Genomic DNA, 17,670 nt, shown 5'->3' on the forward strand with positions numbered 1-17,670 from the left:
AATTGATTCCTTAATCTTAGATTTTCATCACGTAGTTAAAAAGTTTTTCAGGGGACAAAATTAACTGCAAAAACTTTTTTTTAGAATAGAGAGATATATTATGCATATATATGTTTGGTTGATTCAGTAGAACTCTGATTATCTGATAGACTTATTAAAAAGATGTATGATATGCAATCTTATGATAGGAATTTAATGCTTTTAGTTTCATTATTTTGCTGAAAAATTTTAATGTCTGGAAAACTTTGCTAATTCTCAACCAATGATTCCCAACAAATGAAACAATAACTTAATTTTCAATCTAAAGTTAAACTTTTGAATTAGTCGCAAACATCCCTTATAGTATTTTAATAATAAATTTAATTAATTTTAAAGGATTTTAACAAAAGAAATTAAGATGTTTTTCAGTTTAGTTTTATTCATTGAATTTTAAATTGGCACACTATTAAACTTTTTCTTATGTTAGTTAAAAAAAAGTTATAAATAAGCTTTGATACATGGGTGATAAAAATTTGTCTGGAATATTGAGAAGAAAAAAATATGATTATACAGAAAAAAATATTTCATGATACAGAAAAAAATATTTAGTTGGGGTATGACCATGAATGAAATTACCGACTAATCCAAAAATTAAGAAATCATTTTGAAGTTTTTAAAGTTTCACTGTGATATACAACTTACCTAATCACCTGAAAGTAAATTACTAATATAACATGATTTTAATTAATAAAACCTCATTACCGAACAAAATTCTAAAAAAGGATTTATTAATCTATCCCTGGATTATTCTGGATTTATTAATCTAAAATACTTAATTACATTTAAGAAACAAATAGTTGCATTGAAAAAAATGACAGTTCTACATAATTTTTCATAACTGCAAAGTTAATAATTTACCTCCAAATCCTCCACTACTAGTAGAAGCAGGGGCACCAAAACCTGTGGTTGGTTGACCAAATAATCCAGTACCAGAGGCAGGGGTGCTACCTCCAAAAAGACTGCCAGACATGGGCGCTGCTGGTGTTTGTACTCCAAATCCAGTAGATCCAAAGACATTGTTTGCTGCTGGCTTAGCACCAAAGGCAGTAGTACCTTTAAAAAAAAATTAAAAAAACGTTCCTTAATATAGAAAATTCAATAAAAAAATGATAAAAATAAAAATCTTTTTTCTAGCAAATTATGCATTTTAAATTAGTTTTAAAAAAAAAGAGCTAGAAATAGCCCAAGTCACTTAGCTCACAGATTAATACAAAACAATCAACATATTCAAAAATAAGCTGCCCGTATAACATCAACAAAATAGTACCAATTTTCTATAATTTAATTTTTTAAAAACACTGCCTTTTTAAAAAAAATAAAATTACAGCAGGTTTTTAGACTTTACTTTCAGAAAACTTAACACACATTTTTTCACTATACATAAACTATAAACATTAATTTTTAAACAAATATTTGAACTACATTAGTTTTAAACCGGTCGGCTTTGGCTGAAGAAAAGATTAAAACGAGGAAGGTTTTAAATAAATCTTTTGACACTTTAAATTAATGCCTCTACAATTTGAAATTTAATGCTACAATTTGAGTTTATTGAAATTAGTTGCAGTAATAAAAAAATGCATGTTAGTCATCGAATTTTATTTCAAATCAAGGTTGGCAAGTTTCTGCCGAGGTGATTAAAACCACTGGTAGAAACTGGTTAAAACTGGTATGGCAGAAACCCCTTTCTGCCATATTTGTGGCAGAAACTGGCAATAAATGACATAAAAGTAAGTACTGAGATTGACATACAATGGATAATTCACAGAAAAAACAATTAAATGTTAAACAAAGTACAATTTATTTACTAAAATTATCACCATTCAAAATCAAATATTACATTGTTTGCACTCTGCACTAATGCAAGTTTTGATGCAGTTTCTAAACCTATTGGAGAAGATTCTCAATTGGAGAAGATTCTCTCAAGTCCAGCAGAACTAGCAGGCATTGCCATCAAGGAACAAGCAAGATTTGTGAAACTTTCATCTATTGCATATTTTTTAAAACTAGACCGCCATGTAGCAGCTGGTGAGTTGCAAAACTTGACTGGAAAAATAAGTTTCAAGAAAGGGGGCTGTTTGCTTAATTTGTTTTGTGGGGCCGATTTGTTATAAATATTTGATATACTGCACTCTTTATATTTAATATAAACAAAATAATATATATTTACAAACAATGAATTAAAAAGTTTGCTACAGTTACATTTGTAGAATTACATTTGTCAGTTTACTTAAACAAAATGTCATTAAGCAATTACTAGAACTAATATAGATGTTTTTTTAGTTTCTGCCAGTTTTTACCGGTTATAACCAGTTTGTGCCACTGGCATGGCAAAAACCAGTTTCTGCCAGTAAAAAGCCAACCCTGTTTCAAATGGGGATCACATATTGACCTTTAATCCAAAGGGCAGATTGCACACTTCTAGCCAATGTAATATAATTTCTCTGCTTTTTAAAAAACAAATGTTAAAATAAGTTACAATCATAAAAAAAAAAATCTTAAAAACGTAAAAATACTTATTTAGAGGGTATAGCAACAAGCAAAAAAACTTACTTTGCCCAAATGGTGTTGAAGTATTTCCAAATGTACCTAGAAGGAAAAAAAAAAAGCAATTTATTTCATCTATACATACAAAAAAAATGGTACCAATCCAGGCATTTCATAAAAAAAATAATACAGGGTGCGTAAATTATTCAACAAAAAATAAGCACCTTTTAAGGACTTTTCAAGCATTAAAAAAATACTTTTAAGCACTTTAAAAAATATCATAATTAGGCAAGGTTGCAAAGTTTTTGACAATTGACAGTTTTATCTTGTTTGAACTGTCCTGTCAAAAAAAAAAAACTTTTGGCATAGTTTTTTACAATTGTCAAACATCATGAAATTTTGAATCATGTAAAACGTATGGCGTTTCATACACTACGGACTGACAATACGTCGAAATAGATTGGGGTTGAATTAATTGTGAAAACGTTGAATAGAACAATGTGAACTGTGCCTTTTTGCATAATTCGTAGCGAAAATCAACATGGTAAAGGAAAAATCTCATTTTAAAAAAGGGAAAATTTAGCACTTATTAAAAACACCCAATGAAATAAGCACCTTTAAGGGTTTTTAAAAAACAAAAATCGAAAATAAGCACCTTTAAGCACTTTTTAAAAATGCTACGCACCCTGTAACAAATATATGAAAGCAATCAAAAAAAAATAATGGACATAAAAAAAATATATAAACTTCTAGCCTCAATGGACTCCTATCTACTGAAATGATTAAAAGAAATTTATTTAATTATCATATTTTTATGTGTTATTGTACACTTAAACATTTGTAAACATAAAAATGAACTATATTTTGGTGTTTAAAAGTATCCGGCTAATTGTATTATTCATGATTGACTTTTTAAAAAATCCCGCTATACTACCATAGTCACGTGAATCCTAAATATTTCTGTCAAAAATTTAGTTTGCTTTAACAAAACTATTAATATATCAGGACAAATATGTTATAAGGTAATAAATAAAATTATCAAAATAAGGCTGGTCCTCTAGGAGGTTTATCTTTATCAATTGGAATGTGAACTTTAAATGATCTGGATATTAATAATCGAAGTGAATGTTGTTTTAAATGTAAGCCTGACAGTGCTCGACCATAAAAAAATAACAGAAAAAGAGAACCATACAAAAACTCAGAAAAATGTAGAACATCAAGAAAATTACAGTTTAAATAGCACTATAATGTTGCACTAATGTGTTGTAAATATTAATAACAGTACTGTTACAAGATGATTATATGATGTTGAATTGAATATACAAATAGCCAAATAAAAAACATTAATAAAAAACAATCAGAAGGCCAGGTGAAAGATTGCGATAGATATCTTATCTGAACTTTCTGGATTGTTTTTCTCATAAATATAAAACCAATTTATTCAGCAATGATGGCAGAAAGTATGTTCGAATTCGGATAAGAACAAGAAATAATGCTAAATAACAAATTCCTAATAACATTCATTCTGGAAACAATGTTATAGTTCGAGGTGTCTTTTGTATGAAGAACTCATACCATAAGTGAAAAGTCATGGTTATTTGGATTGTGTATTACATCGGTATATTTTACATAACAATCTTCTGAAGGAAACATACCAAAAATTGGGTCTAAAGTGTATATTTCAGAGAGATAATAGCCTGAAACACATCTCAACATTTAAACGTAACTATATTGATATGTTACAGTGGTCAAAATAATCTACTGACTTTAGTTGACTGTTAAAAAAACCTTGATCATAAAAAAAGGTCTGTTCGATTGAGTTTTATAAGATTTTACCTAAAATAACATTTCGTAAAAGAGAACAATTTTGGTTTAAAAGAAGGCTTTCATATTAAAATTTAAAACAATATTTCAATAATAATTCAAATAAATTTAACATTTTACTATATTTTCCTGATGGTTTTTATAAAAGTTAACTAATTTAATTCTTTTTTAACCAGAGATACAAGTATATTATTGAGGCCAGAAACAAGCTTCATTCATATTCTTCATTTGGCTTTCTATTATCTTTAAAATTCATAAAAAAAACTTTTTTTAAAAAACTTTTTAAGTTGTAATTTCTTTTCTTTTAAGTTGTAATTTCTTGTAACTTTTTAAGTTGTAATTTCTTTTCTTTTATTATTATTTTTTGATAAATAACACCAGTAAGCTATTTGCAGGCAACTTACTTCAGAACTACTGTTTATTTATAAATATGCATTATAGTACATTCATTCGAATGAATGTACTATAATTGCTTCAAAAAGCATGCCTACAAAGCATTAACAGTATTTTATCATTTTTGTTGTATATAATATTTTCCACTACAAATTTTTTTTAATTACACGACATGGACAATTACTTTTGAACACGATAATACGGCACTGTGCTTTAGTTTTTGTGTTAATAAATATTTGTACAGTGCGCCAAAAAAAAAAGAAAAATAACTTTTGACCTAATGATCGGATCTTCACGTTCTAGGACTCAATTTTAATGGTTTGAGGGGAAGACCTCAAATAGGCTAAATAATTTGTGCAGACAAAATAGGGAGTAGATATAGGGAGTAGTTGCCATCTGGAAAATATGGTCCCAATAGTTAGGTCAGGAGTGCACTCCAATGTTTGGACCCCTTAATGTTAATTTTACTTTTTGCGAATTTCAATATGTCTCAAGAACCTTTTAACCAATATGAAAATTTTTTGCACACAATTATAAAATTTGCTTATTTAAAGATCTAAAAATATGACTTTTAAAATTATTTATTAATTCAGATATTTAAAATTCAATTTCTCAAGAGCTAATAGACTGATTTTGCTCAAATTTTTCGACCATTATTAAATAAAATAATAAATAAATAAAAATATTTACCAAAAGTTATGTTTTTCATGGAATTACCTTTAAATAAACAAATTTTAAAATTGGGTGCAAATCTTTTCAATTCGGTTAAAAGTTCACTAGATATAGCGAAATACACAAAAAGTAAAATTAACATTAAGGGGTCCGAATTTTGGAGCACTCTCTTGACCAAACTATAAGGACTATAATTCCCATATCGCAGCTACTCCTATATTTCGGAAGCCAGAAATCAGACAAAATAAAGGTATGGTTATTCCAGGGATGAGAGTAGTCAGAAAGTAAAAAAGAGGAAATCAAAAAAAAAATTTAAAAAAAATTATATATATATATCATGATTTTTTAATTTTCCGATCACGATGCGTAACTTTTAAATCGCGCGATATTACAACCACAAACACGAATCACGATATTCGATTTTAAGCTCGCGTGAATACGAATTGCTACATAGGGCTTTAAAAGCTACATAGGGTTTTTAAAATATTGATTTTTTTAAATCTCGTAAGTAAGAATCGCAATGTAAAATATTTAAATCGCCTGAATAAGAATAGCAACGTTCAACTTTTAAAACAGGTAAATACGAAAATCGAGATTTGATAATAAAATCGCAATTTTAAAAATGCATAAATACAAAACACGATATTGGATTTTTGAATGTCGTAAATAAGAATCATAATATACGATATTTAAATAGCGAAATAATAATCGCAATGTGCAACTTTTAAATCAGGTAAATACGAAAATCGATGATATTAAAATCGCGTGAATAAGAATTGAGATATTTGCAGAGTCTGGACTTGTGATTTCTAAAAGGCTTGCTTGTATTGTTTTTGTTTAGACATAATAAATAAAAATTTACAAGATTAATTGAATGAGCAAATAAATATTTTCAACACAAATCCACCTCTATGTTTTCCCTCTTTTTTTGTTTGTTTTCACGCCAGAATACAAGAAGCAGCGATGTCTGAATTACGTAAATACGAGCTATCCAGCCGACGGATAAAAAATACGGAAAATCTTATTTTCTGTGCGTGAAATCGGAGAAAATAGCTAAAATAAGTAAAAATGCGGAAGGGTTAGCAGCTAGGGCGTAGATTGAATTTTCTGTTTATCTTTGAAAATCGTAAATAAATATAATTATTTTACTTCAATGACTGAATTTAAAAAAAAAGGGATATTTATTTAAAAAAACGAAACTTTTAGAGAATCGGAGTTTTTGATAAAAAGGCTGAAATTCCAGAGACAAAAAAAATCTCATCCCTGTATAAAGGTCAGCCAGTTTTATCCCAAGGAAATGATTTTTAGAGAAACTTCAGAGGGAGGAAAAGGGACTTCAATAATTTCCCTCTTCGAAAAATTAAATTCCTCATAAAACATTTTAACTTGTGCAAAAAAAAAATTTCAGCGGAAATTAGCGGAAAAAATGGAAAAATCTGAAAAAAAGCGGAAATCCGCGAATCCGCGGAAGAATCTCATCCCTGTTATTCAGAGAAAGTAAGTTTCTGTGTTTGATTTTGTACCTTGAAATATCATCTGCACTTATTAATTATCATATTTGAGGTCACCCACTCGAGTTAAGATTGAGTCCTAGAACGTGAAGATCTGATCATTAGATCAAAAGTTGAAGGGTGGTCCTTTTTCCCACACAGTACATACAATAATAAATGTGTTATTATTCAAAATTGGTTTTAATAATCAATAAAATAAACATTTGTTTGTTTTTCACTCATTTAAACAATCAAAAGCTGAAAAATGTTGTCCTTTAGGTAGGTACCATTCAAAAATTGTTGCACCAAGGTAGTTGCCAAGTTTTTATAATATATTAAGAAGGAAAGTTATAACTAAATTTAGTTAATCATCTTGAACCTGTCAGTAACATCTTTAAAAGAGTTTACCTTATAAAAAACTACATTTAGAAACAAATATTTTAAAGAATTAGCTTATTTATTAGAATTAGCTAGCTGCTAAAGAATTAGCAGCAAGGTCAAAGCAGTAACTGGCAGGTATGCTGATGATATCGTATTGAAGAGTTACTGATGAAGGTCAGGAATTTTCGCTAAATTTGTTGGATACCCAGCAAATGGATGAATACTAAATTTAAAATGTAACCTAATTAAGAAACTGAGAGGAAAAATAATAAGTATTTTAAAAAGGAAAAAGCATGCTCATTCGCTTAACCCAGATTTGGTTTTCAAAATCACAATATAAAAAAAAATAGATTTAGTAATTTAAAATATTACTTACTTGCTCCGAATGCAGAAGCTGTTCCAAATGGTTTTGAGTTTCCAAACATGTTCACTTATATTTCAAATCTAAAATGTATACAAAGAAACGATTAAAATACAATAAATTAACACTAGCAAGCTTGGTAGTGGTCAAAAAAATCAGTTTAAAAAAATCTGGACATTTTTTGGTATGATACACACTATTTTTAAGAAGTGAAAATCAAAGGCCAAAAAAAAAAAAAAAACATAATCCAGTGCTATAAAAATTTTGTTTTGTGCAGCATATTTCTTTAATCTCTCTAACATTAAATAAAAAGAAAAGAAAAAAAAAGAAAGAAAACAAGGGCGATATTCGATGCATTTAAAAAAAATAATAAAAAAAAATAAAATAAAATAAAATAAAAAAAAAGGTGTGATTTCTTGCAATCATAAATACAGTAAAAAAATTTCAGAACCTAATTTTTCTCGACTTTCAAAATAAATTCCCCAATATGAACAAATAAAATTATTTGAAAAATAACTACTAATTTATAGTTAATTTCATGCAATAAAATACTTCGAAACTAAATTGCATATAATTTGAAATGAAAGAATAAATGTATACAAAAATAAAGTAATGATAAGATAACATAATACATTACAATGTATTATGTTATCTTATCATTAGTTTTTTTTTTTTTTTTTTATANTCTTATTTTTTTTTTTTTTTTTTTAGTTTATTTAGTACCAGGAAGAAAAAAAACTTTAAATAAAAAGAAAAAAAACAAAGATTAATTTAAAAACATTACTTTACTTAAAGTAAATAACTATTTAAAAGTTCTTTGCATTTTTCAAAAAAATGAAACGAAATGTAAAAGAAAAGACAATGCTTTCCCTGCAATTTACTAGCCAATTTACATCATTTTCCAATAAGCAATAGGTCATATTATAAAAAAAAAAAAAAATTCCAGAGCCAAAATTTTGTTTTTATTTAAAAAAATTTATCTTATAATAAATTCTTTTTATGAAATAATTAAAATAATGAAACAAGATAAGTCTAAATGATGAGTTATTAGTTGACATTCCCTCCTCCTGATGACGCCACATAATCCTTTTTTCCTTTCGTGCGTTGTTCGTGAGCGCTTGATTTTTGTCTCTTGGTGGAGAGTGACGTTTTCCGGCTTTATGTAGTTGCATTTAGACACCGTTTACAGCTGACTGACGTCACATAATGCTCTTTTGTATCATTTTTTTGACGTCAAATAGTCATATCTCTCCCATGTAATTTATGAGCGCTGGATCTCCCGATGGGGAACAATATTTTTCGGCTTTCGGCCAGTGCATTTTGGCTTTACTTATACTGCTGACATATTGCCTGCACAGCTAAAATGGGTTGAATGAAGTCCTCAACCCCTAGAGAATTAATTGATGCATAAAATTTTTAATACTTTGATTAGATAAATTGTGTGCTTCTTCTATAAAATAAAGATATGTTTCTATAATAGATTTGTTGTAGATCTTTCAACTTTTCAATCACGATCAACTTTTAGGTAAATTTAGATGCCATTAACATAAAAAAAAATTATACAATATAAATTATGCAAAAGACAGAAATTGCGCAAATAATAAAAAAAAAGCTTAAAAAATACATAACAAAAGTATTTCTTTTAATTTCAAACAATTTTATTATTTTTATTTAAATGAACAGAATTTTGTACATTGTCAGATTATTCTCATTTATGCTTCGTCTTTCATCATTTAATACATTTTCAGTGTTTTCATCTCAGAAAAAAAATGGGTGAGAATTTCTCACCCTTTCTCAAAAACAGGGTGAGATTTCAAAAAGTTAAGTGAGACTTCAAAAATTATAAAAAAAAAAAAAAAAAAAAAAAAAAAAAAAAAAAAAAAAAAAAACACCGAGAGACTTGGAAAAAAAATCATTTCTTTAATCATAATGCATTTTTAATATCTTCGAATTTTTAAAGCATTGAATATTTTTGCAGCATCATCATATGAAAAATGTTCTACATCTACTTTTTCGTCAGCTATTCTCATTAGAAGGTGCTCAAATGCGTATTTGTTTCGTTTTGATCGTTTCTACCCACATTTGTTTCATTTTCATTTGTCCGTTTCGGAGTAGAAGATATTGGCTTTACAAGGTATTTGTCCATCTTACATTAGCGAGCAAAAAATTTGAACATCTTACATGAAGAAACCTTACCTACGGTAAACACGTGGTTGCAGAGAAATGCGTTCTGAAAGAGGTTCCGTGGTTCCGAGGGATGGTGTTCTGTTGTTCTTAAGGGTTCTGAACAATACTGTTAAATAGGGAAGCTAGATAATGGGGCAGATGTTGAAAATAATAAAAGATCCAGGAAGAAAAGTGAAACGGATTTTATTCTAAATGGCGCAAATGAGAAATTTTTTTCAAAATGCGAGAAATTCGCGAATTTTGAAATTGGTTTATAGAATGCGCAAATTTCTCGCGGTTATAATTTTTTAATGCGAGAATATAAAAAAATATGCGAGATTCTCGCGTTCTCGCGCTGTAGTGAAAACACTGCATTTTTATACTTAAAAAAGGGTCTTTCTGCTTCCACGCTGTTTGTAAGCACCGACAATCATCGAATTGCCAATTTTAAATAGCGTCCTGTCTTTGATTTCCAAAACTCGATCAATTTTCCTTCATCAACGAGCAATTCCTTGACCGTAGCTTTGTAAGAAGTAATTGCTGTGAAAACTCAAACATTCTACATTCAAACTACTAGTTTCAAAAGTATTAGTACTAACTAGTAGTTACTAATCTCCCTCTCATCTAAGAAACTGAACCCTATTTAAGAAATCACAAGAAGCCGCCCAGGAAAAATTGCCTGGATATGTAGAAAGGCAGTAAAACTTTCATTGTCCGGTGCAATTAGCCTGTGTTACAATTTTTCTGTCAAAAATTTGATTTATAACATTTTCCTTCTTTTCTGATTTCANTAGTTTGGATGATTTTTTTTTTTTTTTTTTTGTTCTCTTACTGACTTGACAGACATGACAAGATTGTAATTATTTCTTATCTCTGAACTATTTTCTTGTCATTTTGCTTCATTTCCCTAAATATCGAATCAATTTTACATGTTTAATTTCAGGCTTCAGTAAAGTAAATAAATCTGTTAAATAAAAATAAATTTGAAAAAATTAAAATTTAAAGCAATTTTCGCACAAATCAAAACATATTGAGAAATTCGAGGATTTTAGAAAAAAAAGAGGACATTTTCGTGCAAATCATCACGGAAATTTGTGCCGTAACAAACCTGCAGCCCTAATCATAATCTATGCCAAAATAATCGCTATGTCTTGGTGACTTCCGAGCAGTGGCCCATGAAAAATTAAAATACAATACACAAAAAAGACCAACACAAGAGGTATAACTTTTAGCAACCCCCCCCTCAAGAAAATCTCTATATGTTTCTTCTTTTAAAAAAAGAAAATGGCTAATTTAAAATTTATTTTGCACCTTTGCGATTGTAATTGGTGGCACAGCAATATGAAAATATATGCTCTTTTAATCCTAATAACTATAAATTTTAAGACTCAGTTTAGATACTTTTTAAAACTAAATTAGCCAACTTCCTACTTCTTTAAAAAAGAAAATATCTTCAACTTTAAACATACTTATGAAAAAGAAAAATTTAGTAAAATGTTTTAAGAAACATTACAATAAAAAATAAATTAAAATACTTAATTTATTTATCATAGATCAAATTTAAAAACATGAGTGGTAAAACGCATAAAATAATCAATCATTAACATTATCAAAAATTAAAATTTATTCCCATTATGTTGAAAATTAGAAAAAAATAAAATATTTAAAAAGAAAGTATTCACCGGTAGTACTTAATAGTTGAAGTACCCCTCATACAAAAATATTGGGATACGCATCAAAATGTGGTTCATTTTAAAACGCAATTCAATATGGTCGTTACCAGTTCGAACTAGAATAAACAGGAATTAACTAGGTTATTCAACCTCAAACAAATGAGAATTTTGATGCAGTACATACATAAGATTCATAAATTGAACTTAAAACTTTATTTAAAAAGGAAGAATTAACATAAAAATATAAATTTGAGGTTGTTTAAAGGTTGATACACATTTTATAATTAACAGTGAACATTTAGTAATGCGCTAAGATAATAAGAGCAAAATAACTAGCAGTTACAATTATACATAATGAAGTAATAAGAATTACTTACTTCCTTTATACAAAAATTCATTTGTTCGGCATTCAAACTTAAATTTGTTTTGTTACAAATTGTTACAAGGTGCAACTCAAAATTGCAACAAATTGCAACTACAAACAAACGTATGTTGTAAGTTGTAGTCAGGGAACTTTCGTGTTGTCCCGGTGGCCGAGGAAATTTACGTTAGGCATGAAAGAAGATATTCAAGATGACGTCATAAAAGCGAAAGAGAAACGAAACCGTTTACACTGTATGTGATTCACGAGACGTGGATGCAAATGGGTTCATACCTGTAACCCATTTTGTTATGCAATACCTTCTGACAATATTTCTTTATTCGTCGGTAGGGCGCTGGGCCTATGTCCAAGAGTTCGTGGATTTGATCCAAGCCGGCCGAGGACTCACCGTGTTGTAAATGGTGACTGATGGACGTTAAATCTGTCGAGTCGCAAAGTCTTCCATGTTCCTATAACAAATCAAGACCTCTGGGGGTACTGATCCAGGAGTTTCCTCTTGTCTTCTGGATTGGTTCAAAATTACAAGGCTACGGTGTTGAACATTAGTAGCAAACCCAAAAATTGGGTCGGCTGTTCAACGACGGATATAAAATAAAATAAAACTTTGTTATCTGAAAAACTTTTCAATTTTCATTTATTTTTTATTTTACACTTAAAATATTGTTATTCGCGATCGCAATGCTCTAATACACCATCTGGAGAGAACACCGGTTCCTTGTCTTGACCCTTCCCCCTTCTCCTCTTCTCAGTTGCATAGAAATTTACTACGATATTTTCTTCTTTCTTAATATTTTTTTTTGCATTTAAAAAGGAAATTTTTTTCTAATTTCCACGGCGCTTTCTTTTAGGACTATGTTCACAGTGGTTTTCAGTTCCAAATCGTTTCCCATCTTAAAAGTTTTAATTAATTTAGAAATGAAGAGAGAAACTACCGTAATTCTTTCTCCTATGACTCTCCACACGCTAATGGTGAATGCATGCTAAGTGCTGCCATAGGTAGAGAGTTCTGCTTTACACCACCTGTAGTCCATTTTGATCGCCAATATCTGAGACCTGAAGAAGCAGTTATTAATTATTTAGACTGCTATACCCCGATCGCTACAATACGAGCTCTACACCCATACGTGGCCATAGCAAAATATCTGGCTACGCGATAACGAAGGTCCTGGTTCAAATCCTACAGGTAGCCAATGAACATCACCTACTTTCCTTCTGAATATAGGTGACCACTGACACTCGGTCACGACTATCTCATTTCTCGACAGAAAGAAGCACTACACTATTTCACCACAGGCCATGATTGACTTTAATTCGAGAAACAAATCGCCTGATCAAATGTTAGTTCCGAACTGTTCTGAAATCAGGGACTTAGGTAAGAGAGGAGTTTAGAGGGTTCAAACACCTCCATTGTAGACGACAATTTTTAATATTTTCTCAAAATATTCATTTAAGAATTAGTCTAAAATTTTCTACTTCCTTCATTTGGTAAAAGAACAATACTTAAAAAAATCATTTTAATGACATCGATATGAATCTCTTCCCTGTTCAAAAATATAAAATATTTGTCCTTCCTTCTCAAGGAAGTAATACTCAGGACGACACCCAAGTATCCATATAACCTGTAAAGTTAGCCGATCATGTATTAATATTTTAAAGAATTATAATTTAAAGAAATTTTTTCCATCTCTGTTTATAAATATTTTAACAGTAAATTAACAGTAATACTTATGAAGTTCGAATATATATATTTTTTTAAAAAATTCGGTTTTAGTTGGCTGCCACTGACAAATATGTATTAACTCAAATGTTGAAGGGTTATGTAATAAGTACGAAATATACTTTTATAGGTACATATTAAAATATATTGATATATTTTGTCATTTTTAAAACTGCGCCAATCAGTTTTATTATGCATATACTCTGGAATTAAGTGTTTTATGACTCCAAGAAAGGGATATGTACCTGAGAAAATCACTTAATAGAGATAAATTTTAACTATCATGAATCGCTCGCGAGAAATAGCATCACACCAAGAAATGCTAAATAGATTTTACCTTTATTCCAATGGTATAAATTAGAAACAACAAGCTTTGCTTGCTTCTGTGGCGTAACTACCACTACAAATATTAAATACCGAATCACTAGTATATAAGACATGTTTGTTAACTCCATTCCATCTTGAGGTACCTTTTGATAGATGAAGGTTGACATAGTTTATAAATAAATCCCTTCATTGGTGACCCGGACATGATAAGAACTTGCCAATATTGATGGAGGATCCACATTAAACAGTTGATTTGCTTAAAAATATACTGCTCAAAAAAAAAAAATCCGGTGAAGTAAATAAAGTCTCCCGATCAATAAACAATATTGAAGAAAAAAAAATGAGCGAAATGCTATAAACAAAAATAAGAAAAGATAATGAGCAAAATGCTGTAAAAAATGAGCGAAAATGATATAAATATATAAACAGCGTGAATCAACTAGTGGTAATCGTTCATCGAATTCTCTCACAGATAAACTTCTGGAAGGGGAGTAATGTGGTATAACTACCACTACAAATATTAAATACCAAATCACTAGTATATAAAGCGTGTTAACTCGAATCTATCTTGAGGTACGTTTTGATAGATGAAGGTTGATATAGTCTATAAATTTCACTTCAATGACGTAAAGCCATCGAAAATTACAAAATTAAATTTCAAAAAATTGAAATTATTTTAGTTATATTAATTGAAAAACTTTGTGAAAGAATCAGTTAAGTGACATTTTCAGAACGAAAAAGAACACAAGTATCCGATTTATTTTATTACCAATTTATTTATAGATGGGACTAATAATTCTTTGCTTAATTTTATTTAACACTGCTTAATCTATATAGATAAAAATAAATGTCCGTGTATGGGTGTTCTTTATAGGCTGCCAAACCATCCAACAGAAAGACAGAAACTTGGTATACAGATAGTTTGAAGCACGAGGAAGGTAACTTTCAATTAGAACATTCTACGACGAACTGTTCAAGCGAAATGAGTGAAATACAAAATGGAATTTTCTTTTCGTATAAGCGTTATTCATAATTTTAAGTTTTAGTATGTACAATTCAGTTTTTCACACATTTTAAAGATAACAGTTCACACAGATAGATAACAGTTAAAGATTTCAGTTCACGCATTTTAAAGATAAAATCAGTAATAATTTTTAGCTTATAACTTTATTTGATTAAAAAAATAGTTTATTACGCGGATTTGAATATTTAACTATTTTATATTCGCTGCATCCGATGAATTAAATGAACAACATTACGTGGAAGCACGTGGTCTATGTCACTAAATTTATACTTCTAAAGTTGTGTGATACTACGCGCTTTTTTTAAAAATTTATATTAATTCTTTTAAAACGTGTATCTAAAGAATGATTCGATAAAATCAACGGTAATTGAATAAAAGAAAAATATTTATATATTGAAAGGCAAAATTAATGGAAAACTGGTACTAATTCGCTGAGAAGAAACGTGAAAGAAATCGCCATATCATTATTGACGAAAGTGACAAATTTAGGTACGTTAATTAATTTAGGTAATATATGCATATCAAAATAAAATAAATAAACTATGTACTGGAACGTGGAACGCAAAAGTAATGGAGTAAAGATATTTATCTAAGGACCGTAAAAAGCAGTAATAATGGAGAAAGTATACTTTATTCATTTTGGGGAGCCGTAAAAAAATCATGATATTATTACTGACATTAATGCTTAATTAATATTGATAATATGAATTAATTGAAATTAAATAAAAGAAGCTATGAGCTAAAATACGAAGTTAAAGAAAAAAAAAAAGTTAATAGGAAATTCGTAGAAAATCGCCATTTACAGATGACGCGTATTTATTGTGTACTACTGACTGTATGTAATATGTTCTACTGGTATTATTATTATTGGCACAGTTTTGATAGGAATTTTTGGCGAAATAGGTTGCGTGTATTAAATTCTGCATTTTAGATAAGTCAATCGCCAAGTATAAAAAAAAGAAAAAATACGAAATTTAAACATAACTTCAATAGGGGCCGGGATAGCCTGGTCGGTAGGGCACTGGGCCCATATCCAAGAGGTCGTGGGTTCGATCCTCGCCGGCCGAAGACTCCCCGTGTAGTAAATGGTGACTGATGCACGTTAAATCTGTCAAGTCTCAAAGTCCTCCATGTTCCCACAACAAATCAATACCTCTGGGGGTACTGATCCAGGAGTTTCCTTGTCTTCTGGATTGGTTCAAAATTACAAGGCTACGGAGTTGAACGTAAGTAGTCGTAAACCCATGAAATTGTGTCGGCTGTTCAACGACGGTTATAAAATAAAATAAAATAACTTCAATAATATTTTAACAACTAAATTAAAAACTTCTAGGATTATATTCAAACACGTAGAACCAAAGACCACAAAAGAGAGAAAAGAACAAAGTTTTAAGATGGTATATCACATTTCATTCACTTGAAATTCAGTTCAGTTCTTTATACTTCTTGAAGGAGATTACTAAAATACATTGATGATACTTTGCAGTTTACTGGTTCGCCAGAGCATGAACTTTGGTACTTGAACCTAGTACGCTGATTACACAATTATTTCCGTGATTACGGAAAATATTTTGTTCAGTGGTAAAGATAGTGTATTAATATTTTAATGGATTTGAAAATAAAGAACTTAGTTTCTCTACTAATTATAAATATTTTATCAGTAATAGGTAAGATAGTTGTTGTAGCTCATTTACGTCGCACTAGAGCTGCACAATGGGCTATTGGCGACGGTCTGGGAAACATCCATGAGGATGATCCGAAGACATGCCATCACAATTTTGATCCTCTGCAGAGGGGATGGCACCCCCGCTTCGGTAGAACAGTTTAACGAGGACCAATACCCCACACCCTCGGTCCCTACGCAGACTGATCCAAGTGGTCACCCACCCGCACACTGACCGCAGCCAGTGACCAATATGATAAAGGTATCTTTGAAAATACTTTGACCTATGATTTGGCCGTATGTAATAGCATCATGCCAAGTGAAGCTAAATACATTTTATCTTTATTCCAATGGGATGAACTACAAACAACAAGTTTTACTTACGTCAATAACATAAAGCCATCAAAACGGGCAACAAATATTGAATAAAAAAAAATAAAAAATTATTTTAGCTATATTAATTGAAAAACTTAGTGGAAGAATCAGGTAAGTGAAATTTTCAGAATGAAAAAAAGGTTGCATTCAAACTATTTTATTACCAAGTTAGTAGTACTTTCTGGCTTACTAAAAATTTATGTGATTAGTTATGTTAAGAAAAAGGAAGGCAAATGCAATGATTCATTAATTCTCCTGAAAATGTCACTATCTGGTTCTTCCATCAAGCTCTTTAATTGTGTTGGTATATGCTTTTTAGTTATGAGTGAATTCGAAGTGTTTTTCTACTCTGATTTTCGAAGTGTTTTTCTACTCTGATTTGAATGTCTGTGTGTCCTTTATAGACTCCTAAACCATCCTACCGAAAGCTATGAAACTTGGCATACATAGTTCAAAGCACGAGGAAGATCACTGTCGACATTAGAACTTTCTAGGGCAAACCGTTCAAGCGAAATGGAATTTTCTGATTGGTTAAGTGTTAGCCATTGTTTTAAATTTAACAATTCAATTTTCACATATTTTAAAGATAAGTGATAATTGCTAGCTTATAGCACGATTTGATCAAAAAATAGTTTATCATATTTAAATATTTGATTATTTTATATTTGCTATGTAAGTTTATTTTACATTTGCTATATA

At 29.6% G+C, this 17,670-nt stretch overlaps 1 protein-coding gene across 2 annotated transcripts in view; it reads right to left on the bottom strand.

Moving 5' to 3' along the window:
• The window catches only part of LOC107445514 (nuclear pore complex protein Nup98-Nup96), a 71,554-nt gene extending 59,543 nt beyond the window's left edge, over nt 1–12,011 (bottom strand). For both annotated transcript variants that reach the window (XM_043045763.2, XM_043045762.2), the window contains exons 1-4: nt 11,861–12,011; nt 7,660–7,727; nt 2,590–2,625; nt 898–1,092 (exon numbers count right to left, since the gene is read on the bottom strand). In XM_043045763.2, coding sequence (XP_042901697.1) covers nt 898–1,092; nt 2,590–2,625; nt 7,660–7,708 — 280 coding nt within the window. In that variant the 5' untranslated portion in view covers nt 7,709–7,727; nt 11,861–12,011. The remainder of the gene's footprint in view (nt 1–897; nt 1,093–2,589; nt 2,626–7,659; nt 7,728–11,860) is intronic.
• Nucleotides 12,012–17,670: the final 5,659 nt, after the last annotated feature.

This window comes from Parasteatoda tepidariorum, chromosome 7 (genome assembly GCF_043381705.1).
Source record: "Parasteatoda tepidariorum isolate YZ-2023 chromosome 7, CAS_Ptep_4.0, whole genome shotgun sequence".
In the NCBI taxonomy this organism is placed as follows: Eukaryota; Metazoa; Arthropoda; class Arachnida; order Araneae; family Theridiidae; genus Parasteatoda; species Parasteatoda tepidariorum.